Source organism: Drosophila willistoni (assembly GCF_018902025.1).
Source record: "Drosophila willistoni isolate 14030-0811.24 chromosome XL unlocalized genomic scaffold, UCI_dwil_1.1 Seg141, whole genome shotgun sequence".
In the NCBI taxonomy this organism is placed as follows: Eukaryota; Metazoa; Arthropoda; class Insecta; order Diptera; family Drosophilidae; genus Drosophila; species Drosophila willistoni.
The window spans coordinates 14380476-14394845 of record NW_025814052.1 but is presented as its reverse complement, the minus strand read 5'-3'; the positions used below and the strand labels follow the sequence as shown (position 1 = coordinate 14394845).

The 14370-nt window shown below is 40.4% G+C and overlaps 2 protein-coding genes across 2 annotated transcripts; one reads left to right on the top strand and one right to left on the bottom strand.

Moving 5' to 3' along the window:
• The first annotated feature begins 4831 nt into the window (after window positions 1–4831).
• On the top strand, window positions 4832–5902 carry LOC6638011 (antigen 5 like allergen Cul n 1). Its single transcript, XM_023175660.2, has 2 exons — window positions 4832–5473; window positions 5531–5902. The coding sequence occupies exons 1-2, from the start codon at window positions 4878–4880 to the stop codon at window positions 5823–5825; spliced, it is 891 nt and encodes a 296-aa protein (XP_023031428.1). The 5' UTR covers window positions 4832–4877; the 3' UTR covers window positions 5826–5902.
• Window positions 5903–5940: 38 nt separating this feature from the next.
• Window positions 5941–14010, bottom strand: LOC6638091 (mucin-2). The gene is made up of 3 exons (XM_047011209.1): window positions 13034–14010; window positions 12159–12313; window positions 5941–11942 (listed from the first exon to the last, which is right to left on the bottom strand). Exons 1-3 carry the CDS (start codon window positions 14008–14010, stop codon window positions 6076–6078), a joined length of 6999 nt encoding a protein of 2332 aa, XP_046867165.1. The 3' UTR covers window positions 5941–6075.
• Between the last annotated feature and the right edge of the window lie 360 nt (window positions 14011–14370).

Below are 14370 nucleotides of genomic sequence, written 5' to 3'. Positions count from 1 at the left end.
AAATTCGTTTACAACCAATAATACCAAATAATGGCTGAGATTTTGTTATTCGATTTATACATATATATCTTTGTGAAATATACATTTGCCATTGTCTGCCTCACGTACTCGAGCAGACATACGTACATATAAAATGGTGTTGGTGGGGAAAGGAGGAGGAGGTGAGTCGGTGGTGAGACAGAAAAGGCGTAATTCCCTCTCGACATTACGGAATAAAAGGTATTTTCCCTTTTGGTTGATCAAAAGTATGTACAAATTCATGTAAGAAAACGATAGAATATAAACCAAAAAAAAAAAACCAACACGAGCGACATTATAACATTTTGTATATATATCTACAAAGCTAAGAATTAGTTTTAAGCAATTAAAGCAAAATCTACCTACGAAATAAATGTTCTTCACAAATTAAAGGAAATTCTTTGAAATATTCCATGATAAAAGAGCGTTTAAAATTGACCAATATTTGTTTTTTTATTTCTCTAAAAACGTAATTACCAATTTTGTAGTTATTGTTTCTCTAGTTTTGTGATTGATTTATGTGCCAGTCGTATGGCAAATTAAAATCAAATTCAGTGCCATTTATTTACAGACGGCTAATATTATGATATTAGTTTTTAATTATGCCACATTTGATTGCATTAACTCGACGAAAAACAACGACAGTGACAAAAAAAAAAAAACCATTAAAAAATAACCAAAACACAAACACTAAAAAAACGTGGATAAAAAAAAAAGGAAAAACAACATCCAGCACATTACGTGGCCTGTGAAAATCAAATGAAATAAACTGCAAAAATGCAGTGCAAAATGCTAACCACAAAAATGCAATTTTAATACAAATCTAATTTGTGTATGTGTTGGTGTGTAAGATATCATCCCCTTAACCCCATCCATTCGTTTTCTCTTCAGCCAACCAACGAACCAACCACTCATCACACATATTTTTATATATTTGCCATGGCGATTTTTAATTGAAAGCGCGACTTTTGGGCTTACAGACATACAGCAGCTGCATAAATTTCATTAGTAAACTTTTAATTAGAAAAATTTTAGCATGAATTTAATTAGTGCAAATAGACAAATTCTCACACGCACACACACACATACACATACATACGCATATCCAGAGACGGACACAACAAAGCTAAATTAAATTTAATGAAATGAAAATGAAATGCAGCCAACAAAAATTTCTCATTTTTTGGGAAAAGAACAAACACCTGACAACTGGCTGACAACCAGCAAACCGAAAAATATACATAGGGTTTGGAATATTAAATATGAAAACCAGCAGCACAAAACCCACTTGACGTATGCGTAATTTGCTATGTGTGTGTGTGTGCAAAACCCATGACAAATTTTTACACACACACACACACACACAAATAACTAACCAATGGGTAATGCTTGAAAGGAAAGGGTTCTCCAGGGAAGACTATGCTAAGGCAACCAGTTGTATTATGTAGTGGAGAGAGGGAGGGAAGGGAAGGGGTGGCAAGGACCACAAGAGAGGGCCGCATAGTGTAATTATGTCTTGGCAGCTTTGGCGGCTAATTGCTAAGGTCACAGGCCACGACACGATACGATACATGACCACGACCATGACAAAGTCGATAATGATGATAAAACAAGGAAGTGCAGATGCTGCTGGCTGTTGGCTGTTGACTGCTACTACCAACGATGATCATTAGCATCGAAGGCAAACAATGCTAATTATGCTGTCAATCATCATTAAGCCAGCAATTTGCCATTTATGTAAGAACACACATACATATACACACTTGCATGTACATACAACCTACCATTTATATAAATACTATGTAACTGCATAAACACATCACGTTATGTCGCCACATTGTTGCGCAAAATCAAAAGCAGCTCGATCCATAAGTCATTGTTTGGAAGTTAACCATTACTCTTACTCAATTCCCAAAAGTCTCCGAGATCTAAGTGGTCATACATCCCAAGGGACAGAGGGACTGATGTGCTAATCGAAAATTAATATAGTTAATGGGATCAAAGAATGTTCGGTTAAGCATTTTTCTATAACTCTTCATCCTCTGTAGTATGAAAATCGGACAAAATCTGTTATTTTATTATTTAATGAGTGATTTTGAAAAGTCTTTACCCTAACTTTATTGTTAGAATACCTTTTAGTTTGCTTGTGATTAGACTGAGCCAAATTTAATCAACAGAATCCCTTTGGAGAATCATTCAATATCTCATCATTTGGATATTTATCTGATATATATTTCAAAACGAAATGTTACATACTTAAATTTTAAAGACCTCGTTCCCATTTAAATCTATGAATTAAATTTCAAACATGTAATTATGATTGAAACGAATAAAATACTGATCTAATCACTGGGCCAAGTTGTGTTGGATTATTTTATAAATTGAATAAATTTGCATTAGTCAAGTAAAAATTTCAAAATGAATTGTAATATATTTTTATACAGCAATAAAATGTACATATATTTGGCATATTTTTACTAATTACCCAAGTACGTGAATATCCCATCCCTCCCGCGAGGGAAAGGGTCAGCCAATTGGTTATTTATTCGTTTTATTCTCTTGCCTCAACCCCCCACTTCCCCCATCACCAATCTTTGTATAGAAACGCTAAACGTGACGTTGAGCTTCCCGCCTTCTTCACAATTTACACAAATAAGGAAGTGCAACAAAACACAAAATATGCTGATTGCCACTTATTAAAACATGAAACGAAGATTATGTTGCCAATCATTCAGCACTAGCAACAATACATATTGACTGTTTGTTCTGTCCGAAATCTTCTCTATGTATTCATTATTTTGAAAATTCTATAAATAGCTAATAATACACTTAAAGAAATAACTGCAAATAGGCAAAATGTACGGCTTACCAAGAGTAGGAGAGCCATGATAAAGTGTCGAGGGTAACCAAATATCATCTAAAACGAGACAGCAAAAGAATATATTGTATCTTATTCTTTATACAACTTTAACAAATTTTGCCATGTGTATGTATGTATGTACATATGTACGAGTACAAGACTGCAGCGTCAAGAAAGCGCCGTCAGCGATTAATTGTTGCGTGATTAATCATTTTTTATGCAAATTATATACCCTAGTCAGTAGTCAGTAGTCAGTAGCCACATGCCCATTTAGTCACTCACGCATTCACTCATTAGCTTGTTCACTCAGTCTCATTTCCACATTTGGCTAATTTGACCGAGTCAAGTCAGTCAAGTTGAGTCGGTGTGAGTTCAGCTAAAAGTTGAGTCAAGTCGGCGGGGGTCATTTAAAAAGAGATCTTTAATTGCAATTGCAGTAATATCAAATTAGCTAAAAGTTTATTGTGAAAGCAGTTAAAAAGCATTAGTACTTAAAACTTTTCATATGAATTATGAGCAGCGGTGATAATCTGGACATGTACAGATACGATAAGTATATATGTACATATGTATTCAGTATGATTACTATGGTTAAGACTTGATCAATTCATATTGGAGTTGATTGTCAAGTTGATTTTTATTTGTTGGTCGACATTTTTATACCCATTCGAAGATGATTTAATTCAAGTTAATTAAAGCAATTAAAGTGATTGTTTATTGATCATATATTAATAATATGAACCGATCGATTAACCATTCATATATTCATATTGAAAATTGCAATTGAATCTTGCATAGTTTATCTATTTATCCAAGTCATCATAAATTAAGAACATATTCAACTAGCTAATAGGTCGATTTCAAAAATTACATATTTTTATGGTAGTATTCCCATACGACAAGTTGGCTAATTTTTAACATTTTGATTTCAATTTCGAGCTTAATATGTATTTCAAATGATTCAACATTCCATATATACAGGGTAACAGTTGGCTAGCAAAAAAACATTAATTAAAAACCCCATTGAATATTGCATTGAAAATGGGAATTCAATAATGAGAATTTTATTTACGGTCTAACGATGGGGAAATATGATGGAAAAACAACTTACTCAGTTTTATGATTTACTGTCTGACTATTTATAAAGATAGGAAGAAAACTAAATAACAGGTAAAATGATATGATTAACAAGTAGGTTAACAAACAAATGCTGAAAGTTATCTCGTTAAGCATCAATGGCAATGCCCTACGATCTGATCGTATGTGGATCATTGAAATGAACCGTTTCTTTTCTCGAGTCGTCTGTCACTCGAGGGTTTATTCATGTTTATATATACATACATTTATACTCATATATATATTTTTTTAGTATGCTTTTTTTATTCATTTCATTACTATTTTTATTATGCATACTTTGTTATTGTTTTTTTTGTTTTTTTTTTGTAGCTTTTTATTTTTAGTGTGAATGAGGCGAAGCATTAATTAATGCCGATTAGGTGTGAGGCACGTTTCTGTTTCGGTCTTTCTGACGTCTCTCTTTTTGATTATTCTTTTGGCATTATTATGTTTCTTTTACTTTTTTTGTTTGCGCTATTCTGTAATCGCTGACTGGCCAATAATTCCCCCAACTTGACCACTTAAAACCAACTGCCTTGAAGCAAGCATTTTTCCCACACTGGGTGTTGATTACAACGAACGCCGCGATTTTGCTTCCGACCGGTTTAGTGCACCGCCTGGAGCTCTAAGGGGAATTCTACGCAAGAGATTCTAACGAAGCCAGGGACGGTTACCACTTTTCCCAGCCCTAATCAGAGGTCCAAAGACGAAGCCGAAACAGAGAGCAGCAACAGCATTGGCATCAACACACGGCAGCAGTAGACGACGCGTCGTTGTAGAAATCGTCAACGCAGGTGAGTTTAGTACATCTAAAAGCCCATTCATTCATTCATAAGCCCAAAGCGGCATACGACCTAAGCTCAGTTGCTGGTTAAACGTCGAGATGTTGAGATTATCGAGCAAGTGCAGTGCCGGTGGCTTTAACCACCTCCTCGTCCCGGCTGCAGTGCTACTAATAATCCTTCAAGCAATCAATTTAACCGAGGGCCAGACTTCCGATTACTGCCTCGACTCTTTGTGCGCGTTGTATAATGGAACCCATACGGTGCAAGTGCCACACATTGCCTGCCATAATAATGGCAGCTTTGATGCCGTTCGTTGTGGCCCCCAGCCAAAGCTATTGGACATGAGTGATCGCCGCAAACAGCTGTTACTGGATATGCATAATTTGGCTAGATCTAAAATAGCTAGCGGTGATTTACCTGGCTATAAGAGCGCATCTCATATGCCGCTGATGCGCTGGGACTCCGAACTGGAATACCTGGCCGGACTACATGCCAAACGCTGTCAGTTCGCTCATGATAAATGCCGGAATACACCTCGTTTTAAGATCAGTGGACAAAATATTGGTTATTTCTGGATAGGACGGGAATTCAAGTCGCATTCCAAGCGCATGAAATCGTTCGTGCTCAATTGGTTTAAAGAGTATCTGGATGCCGATCAAAGTTTCATTGATAGCTATCATTTGCATCCAGAAAAGTGAGTCCTTAATGCAACATCTAAATTCGGCCGATTATCTAAAATATTTGCTTTTAGTAAAAAAATTGGACACTTTACAATGCTGGTCTCGGATCGTGCGCATCGTGTTGGCTGTGCTGCAGTGCATTTCCTTGAATCCAAATCCAATCGTTTCCAATTCATGTTGACTTGCAACTACGACTACAATAACATTTTCAATGAGCCCATCTATCAGACGGGTCCCCCAGCCTCTAAGTGTCAATTGAATCATGTCAGTGAGAAGTTTCCATCACTATGCGATTGGAAAGTTGATGATGACAGCGAGGAAAGTCTCGAAGATGAAAATATGCTGGACAACAATGTACCCCTTTAAATATCACCATCTTACCATGATTTCATATCTGTATTATATGTATGTAATTTTTTTTTTCATTAACATCACACATTCATGACATATTAAATTTTACTAATATCAAAACATCAAGAAATTATTTTAATAAGACAGATATATTTTTTTTAGTTTAGTATTTTACAAATCTTAATACATTACAATACCATTACAATATCATTAAAAGAAAACTCGAACTATAAATATTTATGTCATTTACAGATTAATAATCATTTCAATCGGATTCGTCATTTTCCACAGTGGATGTCTCGACTTCAAAAATGTTGAATGGAGGTAAAGACGATGAAGTAGTCTCAGCTGCCGCCGTTGTGGATGAAGATTTCGTAGATCCCGACGTGCTAGACTTTGGAGTTGTCTGCTTAGTGGTCTTTTCTGTGGTAGTCTTGGTGGTCTTTGGAGTTGTAGATTCCGTGGTCTTTTCTGTGGTCTTTTCTGTGGTAGTCTTGGTGGTCTTTGGAGTTGTAGATTCCGTAGTCTTTACTGTAGTAGGTTTTGTCGTCTTAGGTGTGGTTGACTCAGTAGACTTTGGAGTTGTCTGCTTAGTGGTCTTTTCTGTGGTAGTCTTGGTGGTCTTTGGAGTTGTAGATTCCGTAGTCTTTACTGTAGTAGGCTTTGTCGTCTTAGGTGTGGTTGACTCAGTAGACTTTGGAGTTGTCTGCTTAGTGGTCTTTTCTGTGGTAGTCTTGGTGGTCTTTGGAGTTGTAGATTCCGTAGTCTTTACTGTAGTAGGTTTTGTCGTCTTAGGTGTGGTTGACTCAGTAGACTTTGGAGTTGTCTGCTTTGTGGTCTTTTCTGTGGTAGTCTTGGTGGTCTTTGGAGTTGTAGATTCCGTAGTCTTTACTGTAGTAGGTTTTGTCGTCTTAGGTGTGGTTGACTCAGTAGACTTTGGAGTTGTCTGCTTAGTGGTCTTTTCTGTGGTAGTCTTGGTGGTCTTTGGAGTTGTAGATTCCGTAGTCTTTACTGTAGTAGGTTTTGTCGTCTTAGGTGTGGTTGACTCAGTAGACTTTGGAGTTGTCTGCTTAGTGGTCTTTTCTGTGGTAGTCTTGGTGGTCTTTGGAGTTGTAGATTCCGTAGTCTTTACTGTCGTAGGCTTTGTCGTCTTGGGTGTGGTTGACTCAGTAGACTTTGGAGTTGTCTGCTTAGTGGTCTTTTCTGTGGTAGTCTTGGTGGTCTTTGGAGTTGTAGATTCCGTGGTCTTTTCTGTGGTCTTTTCTGTGGTAGTCTTGGTGGTCTTTGGAGTTGTAGATTCCGTAGTCTTTACTGTAGTAGGCTTTGTCGTCTTAGGTGTGGTTGACTCAGTAGACTTTGGAGTTGTCTGCTTAGTGGTCTTTTCTGTGGTAGTCTTGGTGGTCTTTGGAGTTGTAGATTCCGTAGTCTTTACTGTAGTAGGTTTTGTCGTCTTAGGTGTGGTTGACTCAGTAGACTTTGGAGTTGACTGCTTAGTGGTCTTTTCTGTGGTAGTCTTGGTGGTCTTTGGAGTTGTAGATTCCGTAGTCTTTACTGTAGTAGGTTTTGTCGTCTTAGGTGTGGTTGACTCAGTAGACTTTGGAGTTGTCTGCTTAGTGGTCTTTTCTGTGGTAGTATTGGTGGTCTTTGGAGTTGTAGATTCCGTAGTCTTTACTGTAGTAGGTTTTGTCGTCTTAGGTGTGGTTGACTCAGTAGACTTTGGAGTTGTCTGCTTAGTGGTCTTTTCTGTGGTAGTCTTGGTGGTCTTTGGAGTTGTAGATTCCGTTGTCTTTTCTGTGGTAGTCTTGGTGGTCTTTGGAGTTGTGGATTCAGTAGACTTTGGAGTTGTCTGCTTAGTGGTCTTTTCTGTGGTAGTCTTGGTGGTCTTTGGAGTTGTAGATTCCGTAGTCTTTACTGTAGTAGGTTTTGTCGTCTTAGGTGTGGTTGACTCAGTAGACTTTGGAGTTGTCTGCTTAGTGGTCTTTTCTGTGGTAGTCTTGGTGGTCTTTGGAGTTGTAGATTCCGTGGTCTTTTCTGTGGTCTTTTCTGTGGTAGTCTTGGTGGTCTTTGGAGTTGTAGATTCCGTAGTCTTTACTGTAGTAGGCTTTGTCGTCTTAGGTGTGGTTGACTCAGTAGACTTTGGAGTTGTCTGCTTAGTGGTCTTTTCTGTGGTAGTATTGGTGGTCTTTGGAGTTGTAGATTCCGTAGTCTTTACTGTAGTAGGTTTTGTCGTCTTAGGTGTGGTTGACTCAGTAGACTTTGGAGTTGTCTGCTTAGTGGTCTTTTCTGTGGTAGTCTTGGTGGTCTTTGGAGTTGTAGATTCCGTAGTCTTTACTGTAGTAGGTTTTGTCGTCTTAGGTGTGGTTGACTCAGTAGACTTTGGAGTTGTCTGCTTAGTGGTCTTTTCTGTGGTAGTCTTGGTGGTCTTTGGAGTTGTAGATTCCGTAGTCTTTACTGTAGTAGGTTTTGTCGTCTTAGGTGTGGTTGACTCAGTAGACTTTGGAGTTGTCTGCTTAGTGGTCTTTTCTGTGGTAGTCTTGGTGGTCTTTGGAGTTGTAGATTCCGTGGTCTTTTCTGTGGTCTTTTCTGTGGTAGTCTTGGTGGTCTTTGGAGTTGTAGATTCCGTAGTCTTTACTGTAGTAGGCTTTGTCGTCTTAGGTGTGGTTGACTCAGTAGACTTTGGAGTTGTCTGCTTAGTAGTCTTTTCTGTGGTAGTCTTGGTGGTCTTTGGAGTTGTAGATTCCGTAGTCTTTACTGTAGTAGGTTTTGTCGTCTTAGGTGTGGTTGACTCAGTAGACTTTGGAGTTGTCTGCTTAGTGGTCTTTTCTGTGGTAGTCTTGGTGGTCTTTGGAGTTGTAGATTGCGTGGTCTTTTCTGTGGTCTTTTCTGTGGTAGTCTTGGTGGTCTTTGGAGTTGTAGATTCCGTAGTCTTTACTGTAGTAGGCTTTGTCGTCTTAGGTGTGGTTGACTCAGTAGACTTTGGAGTTGTCTGCTTAGTGGTCTTTTCTGTGGTAGTCTTGGTGGTCTTCGGAGTTGTAGATTCCGTAGTCTTTACTGTAGTAGGTTTTGTCGTCTTAGGTGTGGTTGACTCAGTAGACTTTGGAGTTGTCTGCTTAGTGGTCTTTTCTGTGGTAGTCTTGGTGGTCTTCGGAGTTGTAGATTCCGTAGTCTTTACTGTAGTAGGTTTTGTCGTCTTAGGTGTGGTTGACTCAGTAGACTTTGGAGTTGTCTGCTTAGTGGTCTTTTCTGTGGTAGTCTTGGTGGTCTTCGGAGTTGTAGATTCCGTAGTCTTTACTGTAGTAGGCTTTGTCGTCTTAGGTGTGGTTGACTCAGTAGACTTTGGAGTTGTCTGCTTAGTGGTCTTTTCTGTGGTAGTCTTGGTGGTCTTTGGAGTTGTAGATTCCGTAGTCTTTACTGTGGTCTTTTCTGTGGTAGTCTTGGTGGTCTTTGGAGTTGTAGATTCCGTAGTCTTTACTGTAGTAGGTTTTGTCGTCTTAGGTGTGGTTGACTCAGTAGACTTTGGAGTTGTCTGCTTAGTGGTCTTTTCTGTGGTAGTCTTGGTGGTCTTTGGAGTTGTAGATTGCGTGGTCTTTTCTGTGGTAGTCTTGGTGGGCTTTGGAGTTGTAGATTCCGTAGTCTTTACTGTAGTAGGCTTTGTCGTCTTAGGTGTGGTTGACTCAGTAGACTTTGGAGTTGTCTGCTTAGTGGTCTTTTCTGTGGTAGTCTTGGTGGTCTTTGGAGTTGTAGATTCCGTGGTCTTTTCTGTGGTCTTTTCTGTGGTAGTCTTGGTGGTCTTTGGAGTTGTAGATTCCGTAGTCTTTACTGTAGTAGGTTTTGTCGTCTTAGGTGTGGTTGACTCAGTAGACTTTGGAGTTGTCTGCTTAGTGGTCTTTTCTGTGGTAGTCTTGGTGGTCTTTGGAGTTGTAGATTTTGTGGTCTTTTCTGTGGTAGTCTTGGTGGTCTTTGGAGTTGTAGATTCCGTGGTCTTTACTGTAGTAGGCTTTGTCGTCTTAGGTGTGGTTGACTCAGTAGACTTTGGAGTTGTCTGCTTAGTGGTCTTTTCTGTGGTAGTCTTGGTGGTCTTTGGAGTTGTAGATTCCGTAGTCTTTGCTGTAGTAGGTTTTGTCGTCTTAGGTGTGGTTGACTCAGTAGACTTTGGAGTTGTCTGCTTAGTGGTCTTTTCTGTGGTAGTCTTGGTGGTCTTTGGAGTTGTAGATTCCGTAGTCTTTACTGTAGTAGGCTTTGTCGTCTTAGGTGTGGTTGACTCAGTAGACTTTGGAGTTGTCTGCTTAGTGGTCTTTTCTGTGGTAGTCTTGGTGGTCTTTGGAGTTGTAGATTCCGTAGTCTTTGCTGTAGTAGGTTTTGTCGTCTTAGGTGTGGTTGACTCAGTAGACTTTGGAGTTGTCTGCTTAGTGGTCTTTTCTGTGGTAGTCTTGGTGGTCTTTGGAGTTGTAGATTCCGTGGTCTTTTCTGTGGTAGTCTTGGTGGTCTTTGGAGTTGTGGATTCAGTAGTCTTTACTGTAGTAGGATTTGTCGTCTTGGGTGTGGTTGACTCAGTAGACTTTGGAGTTGTTTGTTTAGTAGTCTTTGGAGTTGTAGACTCTGTGGTCTTTTCTGTGGTAGTCTTGGTGGTCTTTGGAGTTGTAGATTCCGTGGTCTTTTCTGTGGTCTTTTCTGTGGTAGTCTTGGTGGTCTTTGGAGTTGTAGATTCCGTAGTCTTTACTGTAGTAGGTTTTGTCGTCTTAGGTGTGGTTGACTCAGTAGACTTTGGAGTTGTCTGCTTAGTGGTCTTTTCTGTGGTAGTCTTGGTGGTCTTTGGAGTTGTAGATTCCGTAGTCTTTACTGTAGTAGTCTTGGTGGTCTTTGGAGTTGTGGATTCAGTAGTCTTTACTGTAGTAGGATTTGTCGTCTTGGGTGTGGTTGACTCAGTAGACTTTGGAGTTGTTTGTTTAGTAGTCTTTGGAGTTGTAGACTCTGTGGTCTTTTCTGTGGTAGTCTTGGTGGTCTTTGGAGTTGTAGATTCCGTGGTCTTTTCTGTGGTCTTTTCTGTGGTAGTCTTGGTGGTCTTTGGAGTTGTAGATTCCGTAGTCTTTACTGTAGTAGGTTTTGTCGTCTTAGGTGTGGTTGACTCAGTAGACTTTGGAGTTGTCTGCTTAGTGGTCTTTTCTGTGGTAGTCTTGGTGGTCTTTGGAGTTGTAGATTCCGTGGTCTTTTCTGTGGTCTTTTCTGTGGTAGTCTTGGTGGTCTTTGGAGTTGTGGATTCAGTAGTCTTTACTGTAGTAGGCTTTGTCGTCTTGGGTGTGGTTGACTCAGTAGACTTTGGAGTTGTCTGCTTAGTGGTCTTTTCTGTGGTAGTCTTGGTGGTCTTTGGAGTTGTAGATTCCGTGGTCTTTTCTGTGGTAGTCTTGGTGGTCTTTGGAGTTGTGGATTCAGTAGTCTTTACTGTAGTAGGCTTTGTCGTCTTGGGTGTGGTTGACTCAGTAGACTTTGGAGTTGTCTGCTTAGTGGTCTTTTCTGTGGTAGTCTTGGTGGTCTTTGGAGTTGTAGATTCCGTGGTCTTTTCTGTGGTCTTTTCTGTGGTAGTCTTGGTGGTCTTTGGAGTTGTGGATTCAGTAGTCTTTACTGTAGTAGGCTTTGTCGTCTTGGGTGTGGTTGACTCAGTAGACTTTGGAGTTGTCTGCTTAGTGGTCTTTTCTGTGGTAGTCTTGGTGGTCTTTGGAGTTGTAGATTCCGTAGTCTTTACTGTAGTAGGCTTTGTCGTCTTAGGTGTGGTTGACTCAGTAGACTTTGGAGTTGTCTGCTTAGTGGTCTTTTCTGTGGTAGTCTTGGTGGTCTTTGGAGTTGTAGATTCCGTAGTCTTTACTGTAGTAGGCTTTGTCGTCTTAGGTGTGGTTGACTCAGTAGACTTTGGAGTTGTCTGCTTAGTGGTCTTTGGAGTTGTAGACTCTGTGGTCTTTTCTGTGGTAGTCTTGGTGGTCTTTGGAGTTGTAGATTCCGTGGTCTTTTCTGTGGTCTTTTCTGTGGTAGTCTTGGTGGTCTTTGGAGTTGTGGATTCAGTAGTCTTTATTGTAGTAGGCTTTGTCGTCTTGGGTGTGGTTGACTCAGTAGACTTTGGAGTTGTCTGCTTAGTGGTCTTTTCTGTGGTAGTCTTGGTGGTCTTTGGAGTTGTAGACTCTGTGGTCTTTTCTGTGGTAGTCTTGGTGGTCTTTGGAGTTGTGGATTCAGTAGTCTTTACTGTAGTAGGCTTTGTCGTCTTGAGTGTGGTTGACTCAGTAGACTTTGGAGTTGTTTGTTTAGTGGTCTTTTCTGTGGTAGTCTTGGTGGTCTTTGGAGTTGTAGACTCTGTGGTATTTTCTGTGGTAGTCTTGGTGGTCTTTGGAGTTGTAGATTCCGTGGTCTTTTCTGTGGTCTTTTCTGTGGTAGTCTTGGTGGTCTTTGGAGTTGTAGATTCCGTAGTCTTTACTGTAGTAGGCTTTGTCGTCTTGGGTGTGGTTGACTCAGTAGACTTTGGAGTTGTCTGCTTAGTGGTCTTTTCTGTGGTAGTCTTGGTGGTCTTTGGAGTTGTAGATTCCGTTGTCTTTTCTGTGGTAGTCTTGGTGGTCTTTGGAGTTGTGGATTCAGTAGTCTTTAGTGTAGTAGGCTTTGTCGTCTTGGGTGTGGTTGACTCAGTAGACTTTGGAGTTGTCTGCTTAGTAGTCTTTGGAGTTGTAGACTCTGTGGTCTTTTCTGTGGTAGTCTTGGTGGTCTTTGGAGTTGTGGATTCAGTAGTCTTTACTGTAGTAGGCTTTGTCGTCTTGGGTGTGGTTGACTCAGTAGACTTTGGAGTTGTCTGCTTAGTAGTCTTTGGAGTTGTAGACTCTGTGGTCTTTTCTGTGGTAGTCTTGGTGGTCTTTGGAGTTGTAGATTCCGTAGTCTTTACTGTAGTAGGCTTTGTCGTCTTAGGTGTGGTTGACTCAGTAGACTTTGGAGTTGTCTGCTTAGTGGTCTTTTCTGTGGTAGTCTTGGTGGTCTTTGGAGTTGTAGATTCCGTAGTCTTTACTGTAGTAGGCTTTGTCGTCTTGGGTGTGGTTGACTCAGTAGACTTTGGAGTTGTCTGCTTAGTAGTCTTTGGAGTTGTAGACTCTGTGGTCTTTTCTGTGGTAGTCTTGGTGGTCTTTGGAGTTGTAGATTCCGTAGTCTTTACTGTAGTAGGCTTTGTCGTCTTGGGTGTGGTTGACTCAGTAGACTTTGGAGTTGTCTGCTTAGTAGTCTTTGGAGTTGTAGACTCTGTGGTCTTTTCTGTGGTAGTCTTGGTGGTCTTTGGAGTTGTGGATTCAGTAGTCTTTAGTGTAGTAGGCTTTGTCGTCTTGGGTGTGGTTGACTCAGTAGACTTTGGAGTTGTCTGCTTAGTGGTCTTTTCTGTGGTAGTCTTGGTGGTCTTTGGAGTTGTAGATTCCGTAGTCTTTACTGTAGTAGGCTTTGTCGTCTTGGGTGTGGTTGACTCAGTAGACTTTGGAGTTGTCTGCTTAGTAGTCTTTGGAGTTGTAGACTCTGTGGTCTTTTCTGTGGTAGTCTTGGTGGTCTTTGGAGTTGTGGATTCAGTAGTCTTTACTGTAGTAGGCTTTGTCGTCTTGGGTGTGGTTGACTCAGTAGACTTTGGAGTTGTCTGCTTAGTAGTCTTTGGAGTTGTAGACTCTGTGGTCTTTTCTGTGGTAGTCTTGGTGGTCTTTGGAGTTGTAGATTCCGTAGTCTTTACTGTAGTAGGCTTTGTCGTCTTGGGTGTGGTTGACTCAGTAGATTTTGGAGTTGTCTTTTGAGTTGTTGTTTCTTTAGTGCTTATTGTTGTTTGAAATGTTGGCTTCAAAGTTGTTGCTCTGGTTGATGTTGTTTCATGGCCGCAGTTATGTGGAGTTGTTGTTTCGTGGTCGCAATTGTGCGGCGTAGTTGTTTCGTGGCCACAATCCTTTGGTGTTGTCGTTTGGTGGCCACACTTTGTTGGAGCAGGGCTGGTGATGCGGTGCTCACAGGCTGGCGTGGTTGGATGATATTTACATGGCGGTGGTGGTGGCCTCAGTGTTGTTGAGCTAGTTTTGTTATTGCAAGGATTACGAAAATGCAAAATAATCTCATTGGGTTGTTGGCCAGGACTTATGCGAATGTGAGGCCCAAAGAGAGTAAAGGCTGCGCTGCTAGCCGCCAGCAGAAATAGAACAAACAGTTGCATCTTGTCAACGTGTTGCTATTAGATTTCAAGTATCCTGAATTGTGTTCGATCAGTGCAGCTGAACGAAACTTTCTATACTGCCTCGCCACACGCACTAAGCCTAGTATTTAAACAGAATTTTAATCGAATTCTAGAGCTTTGAGGAGTCACTTTTAAGTCAGGTTTTTGGTTTGTGCGGGAATTTGCATTCCACCTAAAATAAGACGGATGCGTACGCTTGTCCATGACACGCGTATGTTCAATTAGCCGGTAAGCCTGCCGTGACGACACTCACACAAGCCGTCGAGACGGAGACGGAGACGGAAGGTGTGAGATTGGGACGTCGTCATTTAATCGACATGTCTGTGTTCTGGTGCTTTA

What these genes read in the sequence shown, in the direction of transcription:
- LOC6638011 (XM_023175660.2), top strand. Translation starts at nt 4,878, where the DNA reads ATGTTGAGATTATCGAGCAAGTGCAGTGCCGGTGGCTTTAACCACCTC. An exon ending in TATCATTTGCATCCAGAAAA is followed by an intron (nt 5,474 to 5,530) that starts GTGAGTCCTTAA and finishes ATTTGCTTTTAG; the next exon opens with TAAAAAAATTGGACACTTTA.
- LOC6638091 (XM_047011209.1), bottom strand. Translation starts at nt 14,010, where the DNA reads ATGCAACTGTTTGTTCTATTTCTGCTGGCGGCTAGCAGCGCAGCCTTT. An exon ending in ACTAAGCAGACAACTCCAAA is followed by an intron (nt 12,314 to 13,033) that starts GTCTACTGAGTC and finishes GACAACTCCAAA; the next exon opens with GTCTACTGAGTCAACCACAC. An exon ending in CACCAAGACTACCACAGAAA is followed by an intron (nt 11,943 to 12,158) that starts ATACCACAGAGT and finishes CTACCACAGAAA; the next exon opens with AGACCACTAAGCAGACAACT.